The sequence below is a fragment of the Lolium rigidum genome, chromosome 1 (genome assembly GCF_022539505.1).
Source record: "Lolium rigidum isolate FL_2022 chromosome 1, APGP_CSIRO_Lrig_0.1, whole genome shotgun sequence".
Taxonomy (NCBI): domain Eukaryota; kingdom Viridiplantae; phylum Streptophyta; class Magnoliopsida; order Poales; family Poaceae; genus Lolium; species Lolium rigidum.
The window spans coordinates 109,748,526-109,759,275 of NC_061508.1; the positions used below are offsets into that span (position 1 = coordinate 109,748,526).

At 46.3% G+C, this 10,750-nt stretch overlaps 1 protein-coding gene across 1 annotated transcript; it reads left to right on the top strand.

Moving 5' to 3' along the window:
* Positions 1–8,004: 8,004 nt before the first annotated feature.
* On the top strand, positions 8,005–9,004 carry LOC124650031 (probable F-box protein At4g22165). Its single transcript, XM_047189600.1, has 2 exons — positions 8,005–8,735; positions 8,806–9,004. Exons 1-2 carry the CDS (start codon positions 8,005–8,007, stop codon positions 9,002–9,004), a joined length of 930 nt encoding a protein of 309 aa, XP_047045556.1.
* The last annotated feature ends 1,746 nt before the right edge of the window (positions 9,005–10,750 follow it).

Below are 10,750 nucleotides of genomic sequence, written 5' to 3' on the forward strand. Positions count from 1 at the left end.
CTTGATAACCCACAAGTATAGGGGATCGCAACAGTCTTCGAGGGAAGTAAAACCCAAATTTATTGATTCGACACAAGGGGAGGTAAAGAATACTTATAAGCCTTAACAACTGAGTTGTCAATTCAGCTGCACACTGGAAAAGCACTAGTAACGGGGGTGATGTGAAAGCAGCGATAATATGAGAGCAGATAGTAACGATAACACGGCAGCGAGTAATAGTAACACGAAGCAATGGCACCGAGAAAATAGTTGATACTACTTCCAATGACATGTAGAACGAGTATATGATGATGAGAGATGGACCGGGGTTCCCAGCTATCTACACTAGTGGCAACTCTCCAATAACAAGTGTTGGGTGAACAAATTACGGTTGGGCAATTGATAGGATTGAAATAGCATTAAGACGAGAACATCAAGATTATTAATCATGTAGGCATGTTTTCCATATATAGTCATACGTGCTCGCAATGAGAAACTTGTACAACATCTTTTGTCCTACCAGCCGGTGGCAGCCGGGCCTCTAGGGAATCTCTCTGGAAATTAAGGTACTCCTTTTAATAGAGCACGGAGCAAAGCATTAACACTCCGTGAAAACATGTGATCCTCATATCTAAGCCTTCCCCTCCAGTTGTCCCAATTTCTGTCACTTTGGGGCCTTTGGTTCCGGACATAGACATGTGCATACAACTTGTAGATACAATTTAAGCAATAAGTATAGAGCTTAAATCTAAGATCATGCCACTCGGGCCCTAGTGACAAGCATTAAACACAACAAGATTGCAGCAACAATAACTTCACAAACTTTATAGATAGACTAATCATAATGTAACAATCCATCGTATCCCAACAAACACAACACCGATTACATCAGATGAATCTCAATCATGTAAGGCAGCTCATGAGATCATTGTATTGAAGTACATGGGAGAGATAGTACCAACTAGCTACAGCTAGAACCCGTAGTCCATGGGGGAACTACTCACGGAGCATGGTGGAGGCGGTGGCGTCGATGGAGATGGCTTCCGGGGGCACTTCCCCGTCCCGGCAGGGTGCCGGAACAGAGACTTCTGTCCCCCGAATTGGAGTTTCGCGATGGTGGCGGCGCCCCTGGAGTCTTTCTGGAGTTTCGTCAATTGGTATCGCGTTTTTAGGTCAGGACGGCTTAAATGGGCGAAGAGTCGGAGTCGGAGGGGCCACGGGGCCTCCTCACACTAGGGGGGCGCGCCCCCTCCTGGGCCGCGCCGCCACCACGTGTGGGGCCCCCAGGGCACCCCTCTGGTCCCCCTCTGACTTTATGGAATGGTCCGGAGAATAAGATTCATATATAGGAAGTCATATTCCAAGTTTGGAAATGATCCGGTGCATTTATGGCGGGTTCTAGAAAGTTCTAGAAAAGTCCGGAAGAAATCACCATGGAAAGTGGAGTCCCGGAGGGACTCCACCTTGCATGGCCAGCCAAACCCTAAAGGGTGGAGTCCCAGGTGGACTCCACCATAGGTGGCCGGCCACCCCACCCAAAGGAAAGGTGGGAGTCCCACCTTGGGTAGGACTCCCTCCTTGAGTAGGTTTCCCACCTATGGGAGGTTTTGTTGTTGGGGTCTTATTCGAAGACTTGGACTACAACTCTTGGGGATTTCCACCTATATAATGAGAAGAAGAGGGAGGGGCAGCCACTCTTGGCCGCACCACCTAGGGCTGCCCATGGCCGGCGCCCTAGCCACCCCCTCTCCCCAAACCCTAGCCTCTCCTCCTCCACATAATACTCCCGCAGCGCATAGGCGAAGCCCTGCCGGAGTTCTCCACCACCACCGCCACCACGCCGTCGTGCTGCCGGGATTCCGAGGAGGATCTACTACTTCCGCTGCCCGCTGGAACGGGGAGAAGGACGTCGTCATCAACACCGAACGTGTGACCGAGTACGGAGGTGCTGCCCGATTGTGGCACGATCAAGATCTTCTACGCGCTTTTGAAAGCGGCAAGTGATCGTCTACCGCAGCAACAAGAGCCTCATCTTGTAGGCTTTGGAAATCTTCAAGGGTGAGTCTCGTTCATCCCCTCGTTGCTCCCGTCTTCTAGATTGCATCTTGGCTTGGATTGCGTTCTCGCGGTAGGAAATTTTTTGTTTTCTTTGCAACGAATCCCTACATACCCAACCTTAGTAAAGGATCTTTGGCTGACGAATCAAAAGAAATGGAATGAAGACCTTATTGACCTATTATTTACTCCTGCTATGGCGCAAACTATTAAACAAACTCAAATCATTAATTCTGAAGAGCAAGATTTCTTTTGTTGGAAGCTAACACAAAATGGCAAATGCAATGCCAAATCTGCTTATCATGCTTGTGTGCAGGCTTTGTATGAAGGAAGACAAGAAGAGAGACACATACCACCTTCTCTGGACACAATCAAACTTCTCAATCAGGTATGGAAATGCAAAGAAATTATTCCACGCATACAGATTTTTGCTTGGCGTTTTCTTCGAAAAGCGATTCCAACAGGAGAAAGAGCAGGGCGTTTCTCCAAACATATAGACAAGCTTTGTTGCAGATGCGGGCTTCAAGAGGATGATGTACATTTATTTTTCACTTGTCCCTTTGCCAAGGCAACGTGGTTCTTACAACCTTGGTATATCCGTATTGAATGTTTTACTCAAAACTGCACTTCCTTATCGAAAATCATCTTGAACATGCTGCATATGAATCATCCTCATGCAACACTCTCCAATATTTTTACTTTTATGTGGTGTATTTGGAAGTCCAGGAATGATCTTCTTTTTGGAAGAAAGAAGGGGTTGCCTTATCAGATCAGTATAAATGCTCAAGCCTTAAGAAATAATCTTGAACTTTATGATGCTTCTTCTTCTTCCATTCAGGAAAATAGAGTCAATCATCAAGAGAAGACTAGACTTGAGATGGTAACTCCACATCAAGGTTCAACTATTTCACATGAAAGAATAATTGCTGAGCCTGTCATCTATACAGATGCATCTTGGAAATGCAGGAAAGTTCCAGGTGCTGAAGGGAAACAACTGACGGGGATTGGAGTTTTCATAAAAGATGATTCTGCTGATAGGAATTGGTCAATCATGATACAAGCGTCTGCTGCAAATGAACTTTCAGTGTTCCAGGCGGAAGCAAAAGCTCTACTTCTAGCGGCAACAATTGCAAAAATTCTTGATATAAGATGCCCAACTTATCTTACTGACAATCAGATTTTGGCAAAAACAGCGGCGTCAAGGAAACTGGATCATCACCTTTTGGAATGGAATGCAAGGAATTCTCTAGCAGATTTCTTTGAGGTTACAGCCAATACAACATCACATATCTTCCATATTTTGAGAAAGTTCAATGAAATTGCTCATAGATGTGCTGCTCAGGTGATTAGGCATAGCCTAAATACACCTATTTATGTTTGTAAAAATTCAGCTCACTATCAGGAAAACTGTCCTGTGATTTCAATTCTGAAGAATGTAAATTTACAGTACTTTGTAATCAGTGCTGCTTGTTGCATTTGAGCTGAATAAAATTTAGCGCCTCAGGCGCTCTTGTTGTTCAAAAAAAAAAGACATCATCACGTAACGCTTCAGCTTCCATCAGAAGGGAGCTTGTGGCATGATTATACCATAAAGGCTGAGCTCATATGAGTTTCCCTGTATGACCCTAGAGGACTACTCCCGTAGTGCCATCATGTTCTCCATGTTCAATATATTTGATCCTCTAAAAATAATGACCATTTCTAGTCGAATCTCTTATACTTAACTCTTTAAACTCAAATTCATAGCAATCTAAAATGAATTTGGCTCAAACTAGTACATTGAACTTGCTTAAACTACTAGAATTAACCCAAAATCTAAATTATAATCCTTCATCGATGCTACTGAAGAACTCGTCTATCGTTCTCTTCTCTGAGTCATCGGTGTCGGAGCCGAAGTCGATGATCGGACGGCCCGACTTCATCGGTCTTCCCCGTCTTGTAGCGCTTGAAGGCGCGATGCTCCTCCTGAACATGCTATGGCTACTTGGAGCAAAGCATCGCCATGTACTCCTTGTGGGCTGCTCATGTGAGCCAACCGTGCGGCGTTCAATCGGAGCATCGTCCGGTCAATCAGGGGTGCCGATCTAGAAGTTCACCTTTGCTTCGATGTCGTGGAGGCAGATAAACTCGATGTTGTACGCCTTTGACTCTTGCGCTGCCGAATGTAAGGCGCGATCCATATTCTTTTGTGCATGTTGAGATCGGTGATCTCCGCCACCCACGCATGTTGGACGCCTGCTATGCTACTTCTGTTGTGGTGCCGGTGGTAGCGGTAGGGTGTGTACTGCGAGGAGGACTTGCCGCGCGCGAGATGATTTTATGCGGCCTCGAGTCGCACTCTGAATCGGTGGAAGGGACCGACCGTGGGTGGATCCGACCATCTGTGTCGCATGGGTGATGCTAGGGTTGCGGTGTGTGGCGCCAACGCGGATTTGGGATGTGTTGGGAGGGCGGGAGAGTGAGGCCAAGGTGCTGTGGAGGCTGAAGTCGGCTACATGTCGGGGTCGGGGTGGCCAAGGAGTTAAAATATTTACTCTCTATACCGTTTTGGAGTTTAGCTAGGTGCAAGTTTAGAGAAGTAAACCGGATTTTCACTCCTCTAACTAAGAATGGCAATGGGTAGGGTATATACGCGCATGGTAAGAGCAATAGATACTCATACTCATATAGTCAATTGGTAGAAAGTTATGCCCATACACATACCCATGGGTGTTAAACTCTACCCATAGCCCTACCCGATGGATACCCCGTACCCATTGGCTACCCAACGGGTAGATCAAATAGTACACACGTTATTCATAATTTTACATTCAACAATAACACATTTGACAAAATCAATTATATATGCTCAATAACAGGTAGTTAAGTATATGAAAATTATAAAAATTCAGAAATCGTAATCACATACTCATGACTCATAAGTCAACAAGATTATATGAGTCAGGCAATAGATTGATAATTAATGACAATTTAGCATAGGTTCACAAAATCAATAACTTATCCATTTAGTTGCATAGGTTCCCGTATCAATATAAATGGGCAGGGTATGAGTATACCCATAGGTACAAGGCTATACCTGTACCCTACCCGTTATTTAAAGAGTATGATATGGTTACTACCCATATCATAAAATTGTGCTCATGTGGATATGTTACCTGCAGGTACCTGTACCCATGGGTAAAGTTGTCATCTTTACCTCTAACCGATTATCTAGAGATGCCCTAATCTGGAGCCCCGAAATGGAACCTGGTCTTGATTACTCCCCTATGTCTTAACGCTTGATCATGACGAGCTACCGAAATCGTCATGTTAAGGCAAGTTACGCACACGCCATGTGATGTTAGTTAGCTCCTCATCATTGGTCTGAACACTTTTGCCCGTGGCCTGTGCATGTACTGTTGGGATAAACCAGGTTCAGTACATGCATGGAATCTGGCATGCAAACTAGAAGTCACTTCCCTCCCGATGATGAATCCGCATGCGCCAGGTGCTCCCAAAGGTCCTCTCGCCGGCCCGTTTGCGACATCATCTCTGACCCTGCAGTCTGAACTCTGATGTGGACTCCCTCATTCGAGAGGCTGTAGCTAGCTATAGCTACCGGTTAATCCAGTCCAAGACGCAAGAAACACGATTAATCGGTTGAACGCATGCGGATTGACCCGATGAGGTGACTGATCAGCGATACAACTGTGCCAAAAGGCGAAGAACTGTCGCGGATTCTTGGATCGTTCCGGATGTGTCGAGCTTAGCATTCATGCGGGGTTGATTGTTCGAGGATGGGATAGGCATGCATGCATGCATACTCAGTCGTCTGCATACTTACGCAATCCGGTTCTTGTTAGCAATCAGAGGATCGGCGAAGGGGTAGCTTGCGTGATGGCAGACGGCGGTTCTCTGATAACTCCGTGTGATTTCACTTCGGTAGTTCCGCCTAATTAACCTCCTTCTAGCTGAATCGTAACATGCATATCATCCTAGCTAGAGCACGATCGAACTGGTGCTGCACTGCTGCCAGCACAATCCTCTATGGAGTACGGCAACAAATTGCCACAGGTAACACGTAATAGGTTGTTATTTAGCAGATCGATGCATGAATTGAAACCACACATGCAAGTATGTAACATACTCGCTGACGATCACTTGATCTCTGTTGGTCGACCCAGCAATAGGAAGCAACATGCTCGTGGAGCAGCGGCGGGCGTGTTCCTGCCGGTTAGGCACTGCACGTTTGGATTTCCAGGAGCAGGAATGGATAGACCAGATCTGAACGCCATAGTGCTCCGTGCCGTCGCTTGTTATGTCGGACTCTGTTTCCGACATGATCCGGCCTGCATATGTGTGTCTTCAGATCAACGAAAATGCAGAGAGATATGCGCCTAGAAGACTCAGGATATGTAAGACTGCTCCACACCTCACGTGTGTTTGTGTGCAAGACGGCAGGGGACACTTTTTGTTTTGCCAAAATTCTATGGGAGCGGAATGTGCCAATGTGGCCCAGCAAATTTGTACTCCCGGACGAATGTGGTAATGACAGAACCCACATAAATAGGCCACTAAGTGGGCCAATAGTCTTCGGCCCCGTGGGTCAGCACTCAGCACGCAGTGGCCTAGGGAATCAGACTATGATCCAACTTCTACTTGAACACAAACTGCACCTTTTTCGATAAAGGGAATATATTAATATCAAAAGATACCAATTACACCCAGCCTCTGCAACAACGCTCCACCCTAATGGCAGTACGGATGCACACAGCCAAAAAAGAGAAAAGAAAACTAAAAAATAGAAGTCCCGCTACAGCCTTCTAGACCTAGCAACAGCAATACAACCACCACCGTGACAACACCTACAGACTCTCCAAAAGCGACGCCTCCAAGAAGGAAACAGTGCACCAGCGCCGTCGTCGCCCGACCAAAGGTCTTAGGATTTCTCCCCGAAGATAGTCTCCACTCTCAAAACAATGCCTCCAACAAGAACATTGCCGAGGCACAACCGAGTTAAGGCCGGACCTTGGGTTTTCACCACGAGAGGTAAGACTACGAACATCCCCTGTGCTGCCGCCCCCACATGCATACCACTGCTGCAAGTCCGGAACGCCAAGCGGATCCCTCGGCATCACGTTGACTCGAACCTCCTTTAGTCAGTCCACCAATCCGGCCTTCATGATATTCCTTCTTCGACTTCATCATGGACCAAAAAGTCACCGGATGTCAACACAGAATATAGCTTCGCGGCGCTCCCTCCGTAACCAAACGGTCGGAATAAAAACATGGGTGCGCGCGACCGAATACCACCCGATCCAGCAAGCTGCAGGCAAAATATGCACTTGTTCCATTCGGCCGGCGGAGCTTTCCGGAACTCATCTCTCCAACCGGATCAAAGCAAACCGACCTCCGGTAGATCTTCATCTTCGCTTGTGAGAAACCCGAGGACCGCCACCAAAAACAAAGCAAGACCAGCAGCCCCCACGCCGCCAGTCCCTCCTGCCGGATCACCAGGGAAGAAGACGGCGGCGCGGATCATGTGTACCACCGCTGAACCGTCACCGGGGGCGGAGGCCGCCACCGCTCCATCGAATCCTCCATGGCTACCGACGGAGAGCATCAGGCCCCGGCCAAGTAGCCGTGCCGCCCGGCTTCCTCCACCGGCGCTTCATCACCTCCCATGGAACGCCACCGTGGAAACCCTCTCCTCCCCCTCGTCGTTCGACGGAAGGGGCGCCGCCACCGCCGCCATGGCCGAGGCCGGGGCCGGGGCTGTGGCCGGGCCAGGGCCGAAGCCGGGGCCAAGGCCAAGGCCGGGGCCGGGGCCGAGGCCGGCGGCAGCGGCGGCTGAGGTGCGATTCTTGATTTGTACTCACCCGTTCCGGCTCAATCTATGGAGTAATTTTTTCCCAGATCGAAGTGCGACAAAGCGGACAGAGTTGCAGCACCTGCTGTTGTTATCCGCCCGCCTAAGTTCGTGGATCCACCATGGAAGATTGGTCCGAGCTTCCAGTCGACATAATGTGCGACGTACTCAAGCTGCTCGAGTGCCCAGACCTCGTCCGGTCCGCCGCCGTCAGTACACTCTGGTACAACGCCTACTCCACGGCACGCCGCATCGGCATCTGCCTTGGCCACCAAACGCCGTGTCTACTTTACTGCACCGAGGCTGCCGGGCTCAAAGCTCTTGGCATGTACAGCCTTTCCGAGCGAAAGGCCTACACCATGCCGTTCCCTGAATCCCCCATCATCAGGAACTGGGTCGGCTCGTCGCACGGATGGCTAGTCGCTACGGTTGAGAAGTCTGAGCTGATGCTTCTCAACCCGATCACGGGTGCCATGATTGCGCTACCTCCGGTGACAACCATGGAGCATGTTAATCCTCTCCTAAACGACGACGGTGTTCTTGAACGGTATGAGGTGTCTTACTATGATGGAGCACTTCCGAGGGTAGAGAAAGGGCGTAGCACATTTTCTTTGGACGAGTATGGTGACCTGGTCTATTCTAAGGCAACTTTGTCATGTGATCCCTCATCCGGTGAATGCATTGTCATGCTCATCCACGAGCCCTTTGGGCAGCTCTCGTTTGCCAGAGTAGGAGATGCTCACTGGCGCTGGCTCGACATGCATAGTTATTATTCAGATTGTATATACCACGACGGATGGTTCTATGCGATGGCTGATGAAGGCGCTATTGACGCGTACAATTTAAGCGAACCGTCTGTCGACATCCACAAGATATTGTTACCAAAAACACTTCGGACGGTTTCGAAATGTCATATTGTTCAGGCAGAATGGGGAGATGTCCTCCAAATTATTAGGACGGAGACCTATTATCCCGAACGACCGGAAGGTCCGGTGTATATATATCACCGAATTCGAAGTGTACAAGATTGATTTTGATGAGCAGAAGCGTGTCAAGATGACAGGAATAGGAGACTACGTGTATTGTTTATTGGGAAGAGCACGACATCTTGCTTTAGCGTAAAAGATTACCCAGACTTGATGCCAAACCATATATATTTTACTGACGACAACGAAGGAACACACTCTGACCATAGAGACGACCCTCGTGACATGGGAATTTATAGCATTGAGAATAATACCACAACTCATGTGGTTTATCCTGAGCTTTGGATGAATTGGTTGCCTCCCATATGGCTGACGCCAAGTCTTCCAAAAACCGGTATAGCTCGACGTGTCCCTTAATATATACTGGTATGAAAAATACCGAACATTTGAGCAGCCTTTCTTCACATTTTATTTCCCTAGTGCTGCTCGCCTGCTCCTCATAGAATAGTAGAACTTCACTTCAGGCAACGTTTTGGTCTTATCGTTAGACTGTTAAAAGTATAGTGATGCAACGTTTTTTTTTTCCTTTTCATGTTGAAACATCATAATTGTCTCGATGTTTTTAATTCTATTTGGTCTTATCGTTAGATGTCATGAAACATGATGCTGTTTTATTTTGGAGAACTACATTTTTTGTCTCTTAATTATTTTGTTGCAGTCTAGAAAACTTAAGAACAAGACAATCTATTTTTTTTACCATGTTACCTATAAATCTCTATTTTTTCATAGTTAACTTCACCATGTTTGTGTGTGAAAACTATAATTATTCCTCATAATGGCAGGTTTTCGAGATACTTACAGTGGGAGGCGGTAATATCATCGTATTAGTCATCAGTAACCAGCTGGAGACATCTTATACTTCCTTTTCCCTTATTAGGATGCTTATTAGTTTTGATCAAAGTCAAACTTTATAAACTTTGACCACATGTATGGAAGAATATCAATATCTAGATTATCATCTCAATGTCAAACTTCATAAAGATACTTTTGTGTTGGCATCAACCTTTTTTTTGACCCATGACTGTGAGGCAAAAAGCCCCACAACAAAATATTATTAAATCAAACTCAGTTCCAATTATTTACAAAGGAAAGAAAAAGAAAGAAAGAAAATATATACAAGATGGACAAGACACTAAAGCAGGGACCTAATCCATCTCAAGAGACTATCCTTGTGCTTGACCTTGATTCTATACTTTAGCAAAGATATGTCATGCACAAACTTATTCTTCCACGTAGTGAAAGAACCATTCTCTTGTCTAAAGATTTTATCATTCCTGATCAGCCAGATATTCCAACAAGCTACGATGAGAACTTCCATAAAGAAAGAGTGTCCAAAACTCCTCTTAGCATGCTCCAACATTATCTGAAGATCATCATGTTGATGCCGCTCGATCGATAATTCCATATTCTGGAGTTGATTGCACTCAAAAAATAAATGGATTGTATCCTCATGGCTTCTTAAAGGACAGAGCACACAATACGTATCTTCAGTAGCATTCCAATATCGACGTTGTAATAGATCTCCAGTATTCAGTTTGTCAGACAGTAATAACCAGGCAAACATCTTCGATTTCATCACACAACAATACTTCCACATCCATTTATAAACATTAGTCACACTAAGATGTGCATGAATATGATCATAGAAGCTTTTAGGAGAATAATTCTCACCCCAACAATAATGTCATTCATCATTTTGCTCATTTTGATAGATTATCCTGCATAATTTCCTTTAACTCAGCTAGCTCCTGAAAAGCCTGTATGGGTAATGGCCGATAAAAACAAGCTTAACAATTCATCTGAATCATAAACTTGCACAACAGAGACCTTATCACTGAGTGCAAAGGGAAAAAAAATCTGGGAAATCTAGTGCTCATCGGCT